The 20,127-nt window shown below is 42.8% G+C and overlaps 1 protein-coding gene across 1 annotated transcript in view; it reads right to left on the bottom strand.

Annotated features, from left to right (window-relative positions):
• Positions 1-20,127, bottom strand: part of GPD2 (glycerol-3-phosphate dehydrogenase 2) — a 139,403-nt gene that overhangs the window by 80,631 nt on the left and 38,645 nt on the right. Inside the window, exon 3 of the mRNA XM_015411566.1 lies at positions 8,136-8,307. Coding sequence (XP_015267052.1) covers positions 8,136-8,307 — 172 coding nt within the window. The remainder of the gene's footprint in view (positions 1-8,135; positions 8,308-20,127) is intronic.

Raw genomic sequence — 20,127 nt, 5'->3', positions numbered from 1 at the left:
AAGCGCTGCCGCTCGGGGGAGGCCTGGAGAGCCCCGCAGCTGGCTTTCCCAGGCCCACACAGAAGCGCGGGGGCCTGGAGATCCCCGTAGCCAGCTTCCCCGGGCCCGCGCAGAAGCGCTGTGGCCCAGGGGAGGCCTGGAGAACCCTGCTGCCAGCTTCCCCGGCCCACACCGAAGCAGTAAGGGATCCGCGGGGGTGAGGGTGGCAGGGGCTTGATTGGGGGTGGGAGAGCCTCCCTCCCTCCCCCCTACGTCTTTGCCATCTTTCCCTCCTTTTCTTTCTCTCTTTTCCTTCTCTTTCTTCCTTCCTTCTCTCTTTCTTTCATTCCCTCCTTTTCCTCTTTTCCTCCTTCTTCCCTTCTCTCTTTCTTTCTTTCCCTCCTTCTTTTCTTCTCTTTTCCTCCTTTCCCTCCTTCCCTTCTCTGTCTTTTTTCCCTTCTTCCCTTCCCTTCCCTTCTTTTTATCCCATCTTTCCTTCCTTCTTTTCTTCCTTCTTCCCTTCTCTTTCTTTCCCTCTTTCCTTCTCTCTGCTCTCTCTCTTTCCTTCCCTCTTTCTTCCTTCTGTGACCCAACTCTTTCTTCGCTTCCCCCCCCCACAAGCCAGCTGGGGAGGGGAAGGGGAGGCTACTTGTGACTGAGCCCCTAACTTATCACATGGAGTCAGAAGTGAGATGTCAAACAGACATTTGAAGCAGAAACAGAAGCAACAGAATACTGTGGACAAAAAGAGTTCTACCTAAGGATCTGAGGCCTGGTTGCAAATCAGCAGCAGAAAGGTAATTGTGGAGTTTATGCAACTGCCATTCAACCTGCAAATATGGATCTCTAATTTGCACTGCTTCATTCTTTCTTCTGAATTAGATTATGGATGAAAAGTTATCTTTCCAACCTCCTAGTCGCTGCCTGTACACATCAAATGAAGGCTGAACTCTAAAGAGGTTTGTGCTGGAAGCCACTACTTATATAAGAAAACTAACCATCAACACATACACTTCCTCTGAAAGGATTTCCAACAAATGCTGCAAGATACCTTTACCTAACAATGTATGATTTCATCATTCAGTACTGCTCTAGAAAGAAGACACAGATGTTAATTCACAGTCTCAGCTTCTAAGGGTTAGTATGACTAAAGGTAAAGGTTTCCCTTGTTCGATAGCCGGTTGAATCTGACTCTAGGGGGCGGTGCTCATCTCTGTTACTGCTGTTAAAATACGAGTGGTCAATAAAATGGCTTGAGAGAGGTCTTATATGTCAACAGCTATGGCAGACAGTAATTCTGAATACTCATACCAAGCAGTCCCCTGTCCAGCCCACACTCTACTTCCCAATCCACAGGGCTTTTAAAGCAGCTGTCTTTGCATCTTTAGCTGATTGGAAGACTTAGACGACTCAGTACATCCAGTGCTATAATCAAGAATTTTGTTGAAGATCAACAACAACTCTGGAATCAGAACAGACTCCAGGCTTATATGAAAAGACTCATATGACGTTCCTGCTTACACCAGCACACCTGTATTTTGGTGACTCTTCTGCTGTTACTGGGCCAAACAGCTGTCAATTAACATAACCAACTAATAAAACTAGCTAGGCTAGAAAACATATGATAAACAGCAAAAAAACACCCCTCTATTCTGTTTAATAACACAGCTCTGACAGAATCTCAGAACTAGATAAATATAGCAGAAAGTTATTCCTCCCCATCCCTATAGTGATCAATTTAACCTATAAAAAGCTAAGGGACTTTAGTTATCCCATGGGCCAACAATCTCCAGTGTGGTACCCATGGGAACCATAGCATCCTCTGAGGGTGTTTCCTGATGCTCACTTCCTTCTCCAAAACACAGCACTAGTTTTTGGCTTTCAGCTACCTTACTGACACAGGAGTTGCTTCAGAAGAGTCTTGGAGGCTTTGTCGTTACATCTGCAGGGAACATTCATTTGGAAACAGCATCCTACATCATATGGAATTTTCAAGCATGGTCCTCCAATACTTTGACACTGACCCTCTCCCCATCTTGGCAGCCATTTTATGGTAGTGCCCACTAACTATTCCCAAAGCCAAAAAATGCCACAGGCTGACCAAGGTTGGGGATCCCTGCTGAATCTTCAACACATAACACCAAAAGCTCCAATATAGTACAGGACTGGTTAAAAGTGAAATGTCTATATTCAGAGGCAGTGTCCAATGTTTTACTTTACCAGCCCTTGGGGACAAACAGCAGAAGGTGACTATTGCTTTCATGCCCTTCTTTGAGAGATTTCCAGAGACATGTTGGACTAGTTAGCCCAGACAAAGATCTAATAAGGCAATTTTAATGTTCACAAGCAGTTTTTAGCTGCCAACACATTGGGTACATTTTGCACATTCAATAGCTTTGCCTTAAATAAAAAAACCTGCAGAAGGGATGCGCACATAACTACGGTAACAATTCACACCAAAACTGTTCATTAGCTGAAGTTTTCTGAAACCCTTTTAAAAGAAACTAGGCAAACCTTTAGTAAATGTAGTGTGAAATAACTGAATTATGAGGAGGAGATGATCAGCTACAGGCACACAAAAACAAAGCATTACTTGCCTGTTTCACAAAATGTAATAATTTATAAAATATATCCAATTAAAGTAAGTACTAGAAGTCTGGAAATATCTGTTAGTTAGAGGGAGGTAAATCATAGTTACACAGTAACCTCTAAAGTTATACAACAATCTTTAATAAAATAATAACCCTCTTTAAGTGTTGCAACTATTAACAGTCAGTTCTCTCCATGAGGCAATTTCTCAAAAGAAGGAACACAAGTAGGAAGAACAGGAAGGAACGAACAAAAACAGGTACAACAAGATTCTTACAGAGTCTGTTGAGGAGAGCAACATGACTGTGCATATCTGAGGAGGAAATGCAGACAATCAACACTCTTCTCAGTCCTCCAGCCTGCATTACCTTAAGGATTTTGCAGTACTTTAGAATAGAACAACCACATTCGCCTCTCTTGGGCGCCCTAAACTTTTGTGTCCTCAAAAATCTAATTACTCCTGGTAACTTTAGAAGATCAGAGCAATTTATTTTTGTCAAATGTGACTGAAGATTAATGGATACAATCAGGAATAATTTGGCAAAAACGTATCAAACACAGGGAAAGCCGAATTTGTTAAGTGAAGCATCAAACTTAATATGAGAGCAAATCCCATGAATGAAGAGCAACAATACACAATCCATTAGCCAAATGCCTATGATTATTTCACACTTCAGAAAGCTACTGATACATTCAACACATATAGTAACAGAAGGATAAATATAGATTACCTTCAATTTTCTTTATATTCTCTAGGTCTAGCAACAAGGATAAAAACTAGCATCCCAACCTTAATCACTATCATATTGGTCTGCAACACCACTCTAATGGCCCACTTGCAGAAGATGTGGTGGCGGAGAGGGCAATGAAGAGTTGCAGGACCAAGCTCCCCAAATTGTTTTCAGATTGATGCTCCCACATAAGAACTTTTCCCCTTCCTAAGTCAGGCAAAACATCAAAAGTTCGTCACAAGAACAATTATCTTGCCAACACTAAAATCATTTACCATAGACACTAGTGTGTGCATACACACACTGTCAAAATTAGACATTATTTTCCAGAGACAGCACCTAGATTGCTAATAGTTCTTTCTGCTTATTATGGTGTGCCTCTGCTGCCTCTTATGATCCATCTTCACCAAATGTTCATTGTCCATTCATGTCTGACTATTGCTGGACAGGACTCTCTGCAACTTTGTCAGATTATCCTAGGATCAGCATACCAGTCAATCAGCCTGTCAACCAACTGTTTATCTGACTACAGTCAAATATTGCCATATATTCTGCTAAACCAAGAAGGACACTGTGCAGACAGTGGCTTACCTCCTTTGTATTTCATTTAGGTGTTTTTAAGTACAGGCTAAGGGCTCGTTTGTCCTATCCTATAATAGTCAGGGACAAATCTAGCAGCACAGCAAAGGTTCTCCTACTGGTTACCCGTTAGAACTACAAGTACTTCCAAATAGACTTAGGAACATTTTTTTTAAATTTTATTTATTTAGCTGACATGACCAATGGTCTCAAGCACACCCACAGAATACAGACTTAGGAATGTAAGAACATAAGAGAAGCCATGCTGAATCAGGCTAATGGCCCATCCAGTCCAACACTGTGTCACCAAGTGGCCAAAACCCAGGTGCCATCAGGAGGTCCACTAGCTGGGCCAGAACTCCAGAAGCCCTCCATCTGTTGCTCTCCAAGCACCAAGAATACAAAGCATCACTTACTTTTTAATCCTTATTTCTCTGCTTTATTCTTTCTTTTTTAATTGCTGCTATAGTGTCACCCCAGGGTAAAAGCCAAAAAGAATTGTTCAGTAAATTAATAACAAATGTACAGAAGACATTCAGCATTCATGGAGGAGCCATTGCTGGGATCACTGCAAATGGTGAAATACACAAATACTGGGAGGAAGAAATGTTTGTGGGAACATTTGTTGTTTTGCTGTTGGGATGCAAGGGTCTGCTGCCTCCCAGTGGGAAAACAACTAAATTTCCCCCAAACCAACCCAAGTTCTTGCAAAATTTAACCCTGTAATGGTTACAGTGAGGGCACAGAGGGAGTAAAAACCGTCTGGAGACCATGTTACATGATCCAATCACATACGACAAATAAGTGAAGTCACCATCCATAGCTCTACAAATGGCTAAGGTAAAGTGCAAACAGTTGTAATAATTCATTACTGTTATAATTGGCCTGGAGACCACATGTTCATTGTAATTTTACCCATTGTGTTAAGTTATCTGTTCCTGTGGCCCTATTAGGCCTCATGGTGGTGAGTTTTTTTGTTTTTGCTTTTATTAGCTCACTAGAGAACTTTTTCCCTGTGAGGGAGGAGGGACTAGCGCCCTCCTCTTCCTGCCTTGAGCTTTATGGAAGTCAGGATGCAGGACTGGCCGTTGCAGTTTTGGAAGGAAATGGCAACCAAACCTCAATCAAAGGTAGCAATCACACAGTTTCAGACAAAACCTTCCCTCCCTAGGTCCCTATGTGCACTTTCTTGGCACTGCTGCCAGTGGCAGGCATGCTCCCATGTGTCAGAATCTAGGATCGATCCAAGCTGAATTCCAGGGTCAGAGTCAAAGTTCAGTTCAAAGGTCAGTTACCAAGAGTCCAGTTCAGAGTGTTATACAGTAAGCAGCCTGTGGTCATTCACAAGTGCAGGGAAGAAGATTCCAGAGTCAGAGCCAAGAGCCAGTCCAAGGGTCGCAGGAACAGAGCAGAGCTCAGAGCTGTGGTCGCTGAGTCAAGAGGTTGGTGACACTGCTTCCACATCAAGCCCATCTCCCTTGACTGGTTTTACAGGCCTCTGGTGGAAGGTCTTACCTGCCGCTGCTCATCATCAGCAAGCAGCTGGCATCAGGCCAGGAAACATGCGCTTTGTCTTCTCTCCTGGAGTTCCATTCTAAGCCTTAATCTCCAGCACTCAAAGGGTATGGGTGAAACTGGAGGGCTGGTAACGACCACCTGGGTTTCCTCTGTTGGACGGGACTGGAAGGTGCTAGTGGCTCTGCATCAGTTGTTGGCTATGAACTCTGACAAGCCTGCAGCTCATCTTCTTGTTTGCCAGTTTCTGCTGGTTCAGAGCTGATTTCCTGAGGCTCTTCTTCTCCTGAGGAATCCTCGCTGTTGCTGAGTCCTGGCTAACCCAAGAAACCATGCCAGGGAAGTATGGGCTTGGCCAGCTTATTTTAGCAAGGATACTTAAGTGTAGATGCATTGGGGAACTTGTATTTGTTTGTTTTTGCTTACCCTATTAGAGTGGTTGTGTCTTTTGTACTTTTTGACCTTTTCTGATTTAAATGTAATCTGTTAATATATGTTTTTCAAACCTTATTTGGGGTTTTCTGTATGCCTCAGGCTTGGTGGCTGAGCCAGGCCACTTCCCCTTGAAATACAAAGGGGCTTGGCCAAGGGAGTCAAAAAGATTGAAGGGAGAGGTAACTTGCCATGCCTCTATTCGGTAAAGCAAACCCTCCAAATCCAAACTGGTCGCAGTGGCAAACACCATTGTTTCATAATTAGCATTTATATCAAACCAAGTGATTATTAGAACAAACAGAATTTAATTAAACCTCACTATTCTTTAATAGTATTTTATACAGAGTTAGACATCTGTATCCTGCCCTAGATTATTCTTATCAACAAAAGTATTGTGGACTCAGAGAAATATGGGGCATTATTTCTCCTGCGGCAGTGAGCAGGTGGCAATTATCTGGAGATGTAAAGGCCTGCCCCCCCCAAAAAAAAACTGGCAATATTTGGGGGCTAGGGGCTGGAAAAACAGTCCCCTGAGGATTTTTTCACCCTATTTTTCCACTGGAAAAACAGATACACTAATGGGAATATTGAAACCTCCTATAGTTTCATATTAAGGAGAAGTGGAAACATTTTAAAGACAAGTTTTTTCCCCCACAGAAAAATGTATTGCAGACATTTTAATTTAAGACAATAAGCAGATGACACCCGGCTTTACTCTATCAGCTAAGCCAGGTGGATATGTGGAAGTCTGGAACTGGTGCTTGGAGAAGGTAATGCGATGGATGAAGGCCAATAAACTGAAGTTCAATCCAGACAAAACTGATTTGCTCCAGATCAATGGAGAAGCTGCTTGCGGACCGCAGAGTCAGCCTGTCCTGGATGGAGTTGCACTCCCCCTGAAAGAGCAGATTTGTAGCTTGGGGGTGCTACTGGATCCTGGCCTACAGTTGGAGGCTCAAGTCTCTTGAGGCATGTGGTGTCCTTTATTCATTTCAGCTGATTCACCAACTATGGCCATTCCTCAAAAACCTATGCTTTGACATGCTTGAGGAGGAAAGGGGGCCGCACTGAGGCAAAACAAAGATGAAAAAACAAATTGGTACAAAGGCGTCTTTCCTCAACAGAATTCTATCATCCTGTCTACCAGATCTGAATATAATCCCCCCAAAATCCATTAAGTAATTCACTGATCCTGCTGACAATAAACAACATTATCTTAAAGAATTCACAACATGCAGTAGTGATCCTGTGGTCCATGCAATATCATGTGGATGTGGAAAAATTCATATTGGCAAGACTAGTAGGCCTCTTAAATTAAGACTCTCTGAACACAAAGGCATCAAAGTTCAGTACACAGGAAATAGAACAAAGATGAGAGCCAAGGGGGATCAGATGGTGCATGTGTTGAATTGTCAGGATTAAAAGGAAGGCTCCATAATATACAAACATACCACAAGAGAGCCAAGTCAAGGAGCAATCCGACTGAGAAACTACAGGGTGTATGCCAGTAGCGTGGAAGCAGTACATAACATTTCAAAATGCCTGTTAGCTGGCTGGGATACCTTTCTTTCAGAAAGAGAATTTGAAGCATGCTGGAATGTAGATAGGTGGCAGCCAGTTCAACAGAGGATGCTGGAAAGCAAATCACCATCCTGCACTTGTAGCTTATCATCTCTGTTTTTGGATTGTAATGGCCTATGGCTAAATACAATAAAACCCTCCTCAGTACCTTCACATTAATTGGACAGAGTACTGAAGGGCGGGAGCAGACTTACAAGTGCTTGTACAGCTGTTGAACCACTATGCAGCAACACCAGCAGAAAATAAAAGCAAATGAAGTAGCAGTAAAAAGCCAGAGCTTGAAAGAAAAGCACAATAAGCAAAGGTTTCATGCTCTCATTACCAAATGTTCAGGATCAGAGTCCATGTCTAGGTGGACAGAATATTAGCAGGCAGAAAACAAGATTTGGTTTTTTTCCCATACTAAGAAAAACTGGTATTAACCTGCAGCAAATTCTACTTTGGAAGAATGGGGGGGGGGGATGCTTTATACAGTGCTTTTGCACGGTGTGATCTTCTCCCCCTTTGACAGCAGGCATTTTGCCGCTGCACCCTTTACATTTTGGAAATGCAACTATGAAGGCCAACAAGATTAAAAGTCAGTCTTTTAAGTCAGCTTTAAGCCATCCACTTCTTTGAAGGCAGATGTTGTTGGGAGAGTCTTAACTACATCCAAATTATCCATATCTACCAGTTTCAGAAGAAAGATCTACGGCACTGTGAAATCTCCAGACTTGCAGGACTCACCTCTCGTAACAGCATCCAAGGCACAGCCACATCCTGTGGCGCCTCCACCTATTACAAGAACGTCAAATTCACTGGTGTTCTGCAGACCCTGGAGCTGACTTTCTCTGGTAGGAAGGTGGCTTTGCATTTGCAGGGTCTTACATTCTGAAGCTTCAACAGATGCAAGATGACCCTGCAAAGATAAAAAAGGCAACATGTTACGATTCATATGTAACAGTGAAACCAGGAAAGAAGCACAGTCATCAGGCACAAGCAGAAAAGTCTATGATTCAACTTTCACATGTGCCACGAATAGCCACAGACAGCCTATTTTTTTCAACCTCAACTGCTTTAATAAAACTGGTGCCTATTACAAGGATTGCCAAAATCGTAACAGTGCTTTGTCTACTTGAAGAGCACTACATAAGTGATCAATAAACTATTAAAATAAACCAGACTTCTGAATTTTATACTTACAAATTAAAGTATATAATACAGTGAGCCAATTCACACTTTACCTTTTAGACATGGTATATTTAAAATACCTTAGTTTAAATGGTAGAATACACACGTTACATATTTCCCCAGGTCCTCACAATCTATGCGTGTGTACAAGTTCTCTACTGGGAACTCAACTGCCAGATGCACAAGGCCCCATTTGGATCAGGACCACAGCAATCAAGAAAAGAGGCCACAGCCATGCACCCTGCACTGTTTTCCTGACACAAAATGGCCTGTTTTCCCAGCTGGAAACTTCCCAATTGGAATTGGCATGCAGAATGCCCCAGGTTCAATCCTCAGCATCTCCCAGTTCAAGGATCTCTGGTAACTGGTTTTGGGATGGCTATTTCCCTGCCCAAGTCTCTGGAGAGCTGATGCCAGTAAGATTAGACAACACGAAGTTGGAAGGTCTGACTCCGTGTAAAGCAGCTTCATATGGTTGGATTATTTTACTATTTAAAATGTGTGCTCTTGGAACCTGGGTTTTAAACGTATAGCATAAATCTGCTCTCAAACAGACACGTTTTAAAAGTTCACCAACTGTGCAAAAATTAAAAATAAATGAAATTACACATTTTGTAGCATACTGGGTCCATGCCCACAAAAATGCTTCCCCCCCCTCACACACAATAATTAAATGTGCATCCATTTTATTAACATTTAGTGCCTAGGAAGGAAACTGACAGGAAAACAACACTTATCACTGTCTTAAAATCCATGTAAAGCAACAATTGAAGCAACCTTTAATTCTGCAACTGAAAATGTGTTTGATTTACTTTAATACCAATATAAACAACATTTCTTAAACTGACCAATATGCTGATATAAGGTCACCACCCCAGAAACTTGGCTATGCATGTGGTGGGGACTGTGCATATAAAGCTACTGGTTTTTATTCACTTATTTATATCCTGCCTTTCACCCAAAGCAGTTTACATCATTCTCCTCTCCTCTGTTATATGCAAACACACGATAATCCTGTTGTGTGTATGAGGAAACTGCCTGTTCCCCTTCTTCAAATATGTAAGCCTGAGTAGCCAGCCACTGTTACTGGAGAAAGAGTATGGACTAGGACACATAGGGTTGGATCTTGATAGTTCTTTTTGCTCAGTCTCACCCAATGTCCCTCATTACAGCCCCTCTCCCATATAGTCCATTCAGATCCCATGATCCCCATCACTGCTTTTAGGGAGTTTAAAAGAACTCCCTTCTTTTTCACCAGCTAAAAAACAGGTGACTCCAACCCACTGCGTCTATATCTATGGACAGACAACTGTACACGCCTGTCAAATAAATGCACCTCCATATGAGCAATGGCCTTTTACACATGGGGATCACTGGTTCAATATGGCTCAAGCTGTTTAGGAAATGCAGTATAAAAATAAGCTTTCTGCACCAATTTACTGGTTCTGAATGGAACATTTACCCCCCAGTCCTGAACATGGACTGGTTTCTGTAGGATTGATCAATACGTATTCTGGAAAACTGTACTGTAATTGTACTCTGGAAAACTAGAACATAGTGTTTGAGATAATAAACTGAGAACCAGTTCAAGTTTCAATTCAGGCATCAGCTCACAAACTACGGAGTCTTAAGCAAGCCATTAGTGTTCAGTCCCCATCTGTAGCATGCAGATAATATTGACTTGTTGTAAAGATCACTTACATAATGTCTATGCTTTAGAGATCCTTAAGGAAAATACTGAACACATGAAACTGTCTTATACTGAGTCAGACCAAGATCAATACTGTCTATGCTGATTGGCAGTGGCTCTCCAAGTGTCTCAGATGGATTTTATTTATTTACTGCATTTATACCTCTCATTTCTCCTAAAGAACCTTACATCATTCTCCTCTCATCCATTTATTCCTCACAACACCCTGTGAGGTAAATTAGGCTGCGTGTGTGTGACGGGTTCAAGGTCACCCAGCAAGCTTCCATGGCGGAGCAGGGATTCAAACATGTGTCTCCCAAACCATAGTGTAGCACTCTAACCAATACACTACGCTGGCTGACTATATGATACTTTTAACTGGAGATACCAGGGATTGAACCTGAGACTTTCTGCATGCAAAGCAGATGCTCTACTTCTAAGCCACGGTACTGCTCTTATTCCAAAATTACATCAACCAATGTGATCACTTTGTGAGCACCAAAGTCTTTCATAATGCTTTAAAATAGGCTTGCTCTGGAACGTGAGATGCTTTTTTCCAATTAACATTAAATAGAAATCTTAATAATATTAGTTATGTACTGTATGATCTACATTAAGACGGCCATAATTCCAGGTTGTAATCCACCTCTGATACTTATTAAGCTGATTAGCTCATATACAATGGTCTGCTGCCAAGTACCTTAATAACACAGAGAGTTACTTAAAATGCAAAGGCCACAAAATAAAACCTGCTGGTTTTTCCAGCACCTTAACCACTCTTGTTCTATCTGGGCATGCCACTCATTTACACATGCACCTCTAGCCTAAAGGCAACTCACAAGCGAAGCATACATCAAGCTTTCCAAACCAAGGTCTAAAGGGGACCAATAACCTTTTTCTACCTGAATAATTCACATACATTATAGGACTTTTAAGGGGGGAAATGTTTTGACAGAGTTTGTCTAAAGAACATGCAAAGGTAGAACTTTTTAAGTACACCAAAAAAAAATATTGCTGATGCTGACACCAACATATGAATGTGTGGATGTATGTAACTGTATATTTGGCAGGGAAGGCCACATAGTACAGCCCAGTCTCATCATATCTCAGAAGTTAAGCAGGGTCAGTACTTGGATGGGAGATCACCAAGGAAGACTCTGCAGAGGAAGACAATCGAAAACCATATCTGCTTCTCACTTGTCTTGAAAGCACACTGCTGGGGTTGCCACAAGCCGGCTGCAACTTGATGGCACTTTACACACACAATTGCTTATTTACAGTATTTATGAATTGCCTTTCTACTAAAGAGTGTACAGGATGATGAACAATTTTTATAAAATCACTAAAAACCTACAATTATTTCAATTCCAAAATAATAAAAACCAGCAAATAATTTTCAGATGCCTAGCTAAACTTGGTGTAAATGCTACATATGTCTAACTATATTCTTGTTATGCAATAAACTATATCAGACTTTGATATCAGTCTGAGCTCCCGCCCCCCCAATTCTAAACACAAAACTTGTAGTTTGGGTGCTTGGGTGTATTCGGGTGTTTCAATCATTTGGAAACCCCCCCCCCCAAAAAAAAACAACCCTTTTTTGTGGGCAAGAAACAAATTGTGCCATCCTAAGAATACTTTTCACTGAAAAGACCTGGGTAGGATTCTAGGTAGACCTACTTAGGATAGCTCTGTAATGCACCCAAATTCAAATGTTACCCAAAAGTGTGATCCTATCAAAGAATTCCTAAACAAAGAAACCTTCCATCTTGGCTCCACATGGCAAGTAGTGCAGGAGAATAAATCAGGATAATTCATCAGGAACATACAGGGATTGGTGTGATGTCTGCACACTATGTATCTACTGGTTGAGTTTTATATAAACTCTGTGGGTCAATTTGAATTCATTTCTTCTATAGAGTTAGATGTTATCTAAAGGATATTACAGTACCTACTAAGAAACACCACAGCGCGTGTTTTTATCACAAATTTTATTTCATGTTAGAAAGCTTAAACTTTGCCAATTCTATACCAAGGCAGAGATATTAGCAATGTCTGATAAGTGACATTTGCATTTTGGACTGTGCACAATGAATATGATACCTTACTAATTTCTACTGCATGAAAGAAGATACTGAAGACTGGTATGGAGGACAGGTGGTAAGTCACATGAATATTTCAGCAACCTTAAACAGATCCAGTCAACCTATGCCAGCAATATTAACTTTCTTCCATGTTCTAATCTAAGCTAAAATGCAGAACAGGACATAGAAATCTAGCTGAAGCTTATAGTCATGATCAGAGCAGGGGCCAGCCCATTATTTTCATTGCATTTATACCCCACCCTTCCAGCAAACGGGCTCGGGCCGCTTACAAGAGCACAAAGTGCATATATATAGTATACAGTATATAAAATGAATAAAAACAGTTAAAAATCAATACTATCAGGATGCACGGAAGAGAAGAGAAAACTCCCACATTTTGCATAGCAGAGGAGAAAACTAGGGCCACAGTTGGATGTTTCAAGGTCTTCCGGCGGTAACACTTTCTGGAGAAACGGTGGTGGTAGTGGCAGTGGCGGCTCCTACTCATATGCCTGGCGGAAGAGCTCCATCTTACAGGCCCTGCAGAACTGCAAAATGTCCCGCAGGGCCCTGATCTCCTCCGGGAGCTCATTCCATCAGATAGGAGCCGCCACTGAGAAAGACCTGGCCCTTGTTGCTGCAAGCCTGGCCTCTTTGGATAAGGAAGATTCTGTGCGACGTTCCTACATATTGCTATAGTACTGCAGAAGCCAAGAAAAAGTCCTTGGAGATTCTCCTTTTCTAACAGGAATACCAAGACAACTACATCATTGTTTTTCTTCACATGTAACACAGTTGAACCCTAGGATTGGCAACTGGTTCGTGGACAGAGTGATGATTCAAACATTAAATCCTCCCCCCTCCATGGATGTGGTACTAGAGAGAAAATAATGACTGATCTATAGTAGCGCTGAAAGCTGCAGTCACTTGGTGAAGATTTAGCAGGAGCCTGTTTTTAATCCCATTATTCATACGAACTGCCATATAGATGTGGCTACTTTCAACATGGTGGCTGAGGATCAAACACTACTTCTATCACACTGCCATATTCCTGTCGATGTTCAGTGCAGAGGATTTACTACTGTCTAAACTATTTTTGAGGCTTAGCTTAGCTAAAATCTGAAATCCATCTAGGTTCTTTCTAGATCTTTATAACAGAACCTAAAAATCAGAGCAGAAGGGGAGGACAAAATTATAAATGTATCCAACTTATGAAGCAATCAATGACAGTGACAGACACCCTATAGCTTCTCTGTGTACACCAAGAAATAGTATTTCTAGATATTGCTGCTTCAAATAGATCATTACTCATGTAACTTAACTCCAAAATCAAGACAAAATACAATATTGTCTTACCAACACCTGCTAACACAACCCGGCTGCCCTTGTCCATTTACTAAGCTACTGCAATATATCTCCCTTGTATGTGGTTTGCTTCTCCCATTCTGTAAACTGTTTAATAAATACACAGGGAATAACAGTAACAAGGCTATATTACCAGGAAAGCCTTTTCAGGCAACTAGAATAAGGGGGCACACTTTTATGTATGGTACAGTATATTCAGTTGCTCCCTGGTAAGTGTCTTCAACCCTGTTTTCTTGGTGTCTCATGCGCTCAACCAAAAATCAAGTTCCATCACCACTACAGGCTACTGCAAGCCATTACAATTTAAGCAAACTTTTCCATAAGGTTCCTGTACTCCTTTTGGAGGAAGAAGTCTTTCAGAATTTATTCTTATGTAGGAAGCAACACAACTGTAATATTTGTAAAGTACAAGGAAGTGAGACACAGGAAGATTTATGAGTAAATAAATATAAACAGACGACACAAGGGAGGGGGAGGCAGTCAAGCAGGGCAAAGGTCAGACGCCGAAGTGTGGATTACACTGTCAGGACTGGGTCTGCCACAATTAAGTCCTGGCTGGATTCTACCCAACCTCTAGGGAAGAGTCAAAGACAGGTTTTATGCAAGCAGGATCCTTACACAGGATCTATCCCATGCCTGGATAACAATCTAGAAATGCAGGAGTGCCTGTCTAACAATCTAGAAAAACCAAAGACAAATGACCCTAAGTTTATGACCTGTTATTACCAACAGTATAGAAGATATGTCTCCCCTAGACTACAGGGTTTTTTGCTGACAGTAGCTGCAGAGTTCCATGTTTATAACCACAAAGACCACTAGAAGCTTGCTTCCCCCCCCCCCCTTTTATAACATGAGATTTCCAAGAAACTGAAATTCCATGCCAACATGCACATGGACCTGTACTAGGTCAAAACTGCATGTAGCAAATCATGTAGCAAAACAAGCAAATCATCTGGTATGAGAGACATAATTCAGCATTTTGAGACGATCATTTAAAAAAATTAAGCTACCAAGGAATCAGTGATTCACAGAGCTTCTAGCACTTCCTGAACTACATATCTCATCTATGGAAGCTCCTAACAGAGTGGGCTGTAATATCCTTCAGGAGAGGTATACTGGATGACTGGTAGGCTAAAAGGATGCATTGTTTCATCAATCTACTCAATGTAGAGTTGGTTACTCTCTTACCCATGTTAGAGTGGCACTGTCTAGTTCTAAAACTATATATGCAAAGAGCCCTATGGACATCAAGAATACACCATTCTTTTTCTTTTTGGCGTGATGGATTAGGACAAAAGGTAGAGAGGCAGGTCTCCTCAGATCTGTGGAAAGTGGAATAAACCTTGGTCAAAAAAAATCAGATCTAACTGCAAAACCACCTTGTCTTTTTTTTTAAACCCCCAAGAGGGTATTTTTATTATTTTTCATAAGACTATTTACTACAACGAAACATAAAGGAAGGGGGACTACATCTAAGGATAAAGGAAAGATACCCACACTAACTAAAAACCCAAGAGTAGGAGATCCTTTCCATGTTAATCTAAATGTTAGTAAGACAAGTGTTAGTGATACAATATACTTGTGAAGTTCTTGTTTAACACATCTTCTATATTAGTAAGTTAATCTTTGTGAGAGTACTTCTTGAGCATCTTCTTTACTTCAAAGAGCAATTTACAGAGTCCTTCTGCCCTAACTTCAGTTTTCTATCCCTAAAGTCATACACTGTTTTCGTTGCTCCCGCTCCCGCACCCGCTTCCCCCACAGAGTCCTCGTCCGTTCCCGAAGTAGCATAGTCACTTGACTTGGATTCTTCATCTTTTTCTTCTTCTAGCCGAAGCTGACGTCTAAAAAATTCCTTAGCATTAAAGATGGAGTCAATCTTCTCTCTTTTATCGTTGACTTTAAAAATTACACCTTCAGGAATCGCCCACCTGTACTGAATTCCATTAGTTTGAAGAAATGAGATCAATTTCTTGTAGCCTTTCCTCTTTTGACGGATTTCAAATGGGATAGCCTTTAAAGTCTTTATGATTGTATTCCCAATTTTCAGTGGATTTGCGGAAGTCAAAACCACCTTGTCTTGATGGAACACACAAAGGCCCTTTCTGATGGAGAGGGCTCCTAATTCTGAGACCCTATGGGCTGAAGTCACAGAGACCAGAAAAACGGTCTTTAACATTGTTGCCTTCAAAGAACCTTATAAAGTGGTTCAAATGGATCTCTAGTCAGTGCCTTCAGGACCAAGGTAAGACTACAAGTTGGAAACCTGCGTATTGTAGGAGGACGGAAGAGAGACACTCCTCTCAAGAATCTCTTAGTCAGTGGATATGAAGAGACTGGGTGACCCACATAATCTGTTAGGATGGTGGCTAGCACTGCCAACGGTCTCTTTAACATAATGGGACATAGGCCTTTGTCCAGCCCACTCTGTAAGAAGAGCAATACATCTTTTAGAGCTGAATTCAAACTCTCCGCATGACTTTCAGCACATTGGCATTGGAAGGCCTTCCACATATCATAGATTCTAGACGTAGATGTACATCTGGCAGCTAGAATAGTCTGAATCACCTAGTCTGAGAGTTGAAACTGCTCTAGTGACCTGTGCTCAAGAGCCGGGTGGTTAACTTGAGGCTCCCTGGGTCCTGATGAACAAATGGTTCCTGCTGCAGGAGGTCTGCTGAAACTGGAAAAGTCCAAGGTTCCCCTTTGACAGGACTCACCAGACCTGGGAACCACAGCCGCCTGGGCCAAAATGGAGAACACAAATAACCTGAGCTCCCATTTATTTTACTTTGTGGAGGATTCGAGGTAGAAATGGTATGGGAGGAAATGCATAGAGTAAGCCCTCCAGCCAAGTTTGTTGGAAGGCATCCATCCCTTCAGCCTGGGGCAGAGGTACCTGGAGGAAAATTTCAGCACCTTCACATTGCTCTTGGGGGGAAAGAGATTCAGGATTGGCAAGCCAAAACTGTCTACTAGTTGGCTGAAGACTGATGATTTCAGGGATTTGTGTTTGTATCCAGGGTCGATCTGGACAGCCAATCCACTTCCCTGTTGACCAGGCCCTGAATGTATTCTGCTCTTAAACTGTGCAGGTGATATTCCAACCACCTCATGAGCCTTGCTGATTTGTGTTGAAGGCTCCTCAACCTGGTTCCCCATCTGTTCGCATGGGCCTTTGCCATCGTGTTGTTGGTCCTGATGCACACTGATGAGGATTCGATGGTTGGAAGAAAATTATGGAGGGCCATGGAAATGGTTCTCAATTTGAGCCAATTTATAGGTTTGGACTGATCCTGAAGGGACCCCTTCCCTTGCATATAAGCTGACTCCATGTGAGTCTTCCACCCCCAGGCTGGCATCCATTGTCACCACCCACCCTGGTGTGAGAAGGAAGGATTTGCCTTTCAAAAGGTTGAAGAGATTGATCCACCAAGTTAAGGATGATCTCACCTTGTCAGAACCAGAATACTCCAATGACATTTCACTGTTATTGCTGCCTACCAGGGCAGAAGTAACCACAGCAAATCCCTTGAGTGTGCTCTTGCCCATGGGACCATGGCTGAGACCAAGTGGCCCAGGAGGCCTGAAAGGAACATGGTGTCTGGGGAATTCTGTGCTATGATAGCTATTGCTTGCACCTTCTCCTGTGGGAAGAAAAGTATCCCCTGATGTATCTATCACTGCCCCAAGTTGATTAATACCTGTATGGGCAACAAGTAGCTCTTCTCAAAGTTTATGACAAACCCAGGTCTCTGAAGAAAGCTTACTGTCCTCTGAAGGTCCTCTGCTCCCTTCTCCTTGGAGGCTGAACTCAGCAGGTCATTCAGATAGGGATAAATGTGTAGGGCATTCTTCCAAAGGGCTGCCACTAACAATACCATCAATTTGGTGAAAGTCCTGAGAGCTGACACCAGGACAAACAGAATCACTCAAGAACTTCTGGTGAGGAGGTCAAACCAGAAATGTGCAGATATGCCTCAGTGAGGTCTACTGAAGACAGGAAATCCCCCCTGTTCAAGGCTTCTACAATGGATTTGAGAGTCTCCATCCGGAATCAATGGAGCTTCAGAGACTGGTTTAGCAACTGGAGATCCAGAATGGGGTGCCATTTCCCATTCCTCTTTGGACCCACAAAAAAATTTAGTATAGACCTAACTCACGTTGATTTGAGGGGACCAATTCTATGTCCCCCAGCTCCTGAAAATGCCAGGTAGCTTGAAAAACCCCTCAGACTTTTGTTTGAGTGGAAGACAGAGGGGACTGCAGGAACCTTCTCGGAGGTGGTGAGGCAAACTCTAGTTGAAGACCCAAAGAGACTGTCTGGAGGACCCACCGATCTTGGACTGTATCCACTGAGAAGCCAATTCCTGCAGTCTGCCTCCCACACCTTTGGAAGTGGTATCAGCTCTGATTGGAGCATCTGGTCTTATCCTTGGAATGTCTGGCCTGAGGGTTGCCTGATTGGGGGTTAGATGATGAAGGCCGGAACCTGTAGGAAGGTCTGTTGCAATTTCAGGAAAATGTCCTGTTGTTCAGGAAGTTTCTTGATAATCCAAATGCCCTAGATCCACAAAGGAAGAGCTCATAGGTCTGGATCCTCTCCTGGAGTCCCAATGGTCTGAATATGAGAGGACCTTCTTCCTCTGTTTAGTCTCAATTAGAATGTCTTCCAGCTTGTCTCCAAAGAGTTTGGAACCCTTGAAAGGATAAGATGACACTAAAGCCTTGGATGAAGCATCCTCTGGCCAGTTTCTCAGCCACAGCTTGTGCCTGGAGACTACGGTAGCGCTGACGGACCTTGCCAAAAACTGAACCGTGTTCAAAGTAGCATCAGCTACAAAAGCATGGCCTTCTCTAACCTCTGGAGGTAGGAACTCAGTTTAGGAGGGACATCAAAGAACTCCCTCTGCATCTTGTGTAGCCACAGATACAATGCACAGGATAGAAAGAAGCCATTGAAGCCTTGATAGAGAGGGCATTGGCCTCATGAGCTCTGCGAAGGGCTGTGTCACTCCTGTGATCTGCAGCCTCCTTAAGTACTCCTCCTGCTTCTTTGGGAAGGTCCAAATCAGATGTCATATTAGCAACAGGGGCTTCCATCACCAGGACATGTAGCAGTTTGTCTACTGAAGCTGGAAGGGCATAGCGCTTCTTGGCCTGAGACACCTGGAATGAATAGGTTCTTCCCATTCATCTCTCAGTTCCTGGACAAAAATCTTACGGAAAGGGAAGATGGAACCCACTTCTGGGCATGACTTCCTCATCACCTTCTGAGACAGAACCTTCCTCCTGACATGGAAGATCCACTGTGGGAGCAGACAGTTTTAGAAATTTTAGAGCAGGGGCAATTAATGACATCAAGTCCTCATGGCAAAAAGCTGCTTGGGCAGGGGTGATCCTCATCACTGATCTGACCTTTCTTTTCAGAGAGGTGAGGGTCACTATTGGAGGAAACAGGAGAATTATCTGTATTAGGTGAATGGTCTACACACGAGTGGTGAGTGAAGGTCGATGCTTGCTTTTTTGTAGCCTTGGTGGGGACCTTGGAAGGATCCTGCCCTTCCTAGAGAGGTATTCCCTTGTGTTGAATAGATTTATTAGATTGGGGGGGGGGAAGAGGGGAGAGTGCAAGCATATGCATCTGCTGCAATCCCTTCTAGCCATAGCTCCTTCTATAAAAGATTCCAACCACTGTTTGAAGCCTTCTGGAATTCCTGAGAAGGGAGGATCAGGGCTCTCCTCCTCCAGCTCCACTGCATCCTTACACAACCCAACTGCAGGGGAGAAAGAGGCAGGAACATTTTGGTGAGAAGAAAGTGCGCCACTTCTCTGGCTCTCACCAACACCTTGTCTCTTAACCGACTCACTCACCATGGAGGAGAGAGAAAAGGAAGCTGATGGGGGGAGGCTTGGTGGGTCTATCTAAGGCCCTTTGCGATCGGCCAGGTATGGAGTACCACTTGAAGTTCCGTGTCAGAAGATGGCTCCATTGTCTTTTTGCTCCCTGCTGCTTTTTAGCAGCTCTGTTAATCCCCTTGGCTCTAATGAGCTAAGCGCATTACCTTAATGGCTTTGTGAGAAGGGGAGATCACTTAGTTGCAAATCAAGTCAGTGGACTTCAAAGAGAGCTCTGAAAACAAAACAATCGGAGCCCAGAAAAAAAAACCCTGCCTTCTCCCTTGGCAGGAAGAGAAGACTGAAAGGAGAATGGGGCAACACCTCCCCTCTGGAACAAAGCTGGACTTCCTGCCGCCAAAAGTGGAGGGAAAGGAGTTCCCCACACATCCAGGTCTCCTCATCCTTCCAAGGGAAAAGATAGGGTTAAAACCTAAGTGAAGCAGATGGTGATTAGCAGGAACAGAACAATATGACTATAGGAAAAGAAAGAGCAAAAATGTCTAACGCA

Source organism: Gekko japonicus, unplaced genomic scaffold, assembly GCF_001447785.1.
Source record: "Gekko japonicus isolate JY-2015 unplaced genomic scaffold, Gekko_japonicus_V1.1 scaffold6, whole genome shotgun sequence".
Lineage (NCBI taxonomy): Eukaryota > Metazoa > Chordata > Lepidosauria > Squamata > Gekkonidae > Gekko > Gekko japonicus.
This window is presented reverse-complemented; position numbering and strand designations above follow the sequence as displayed.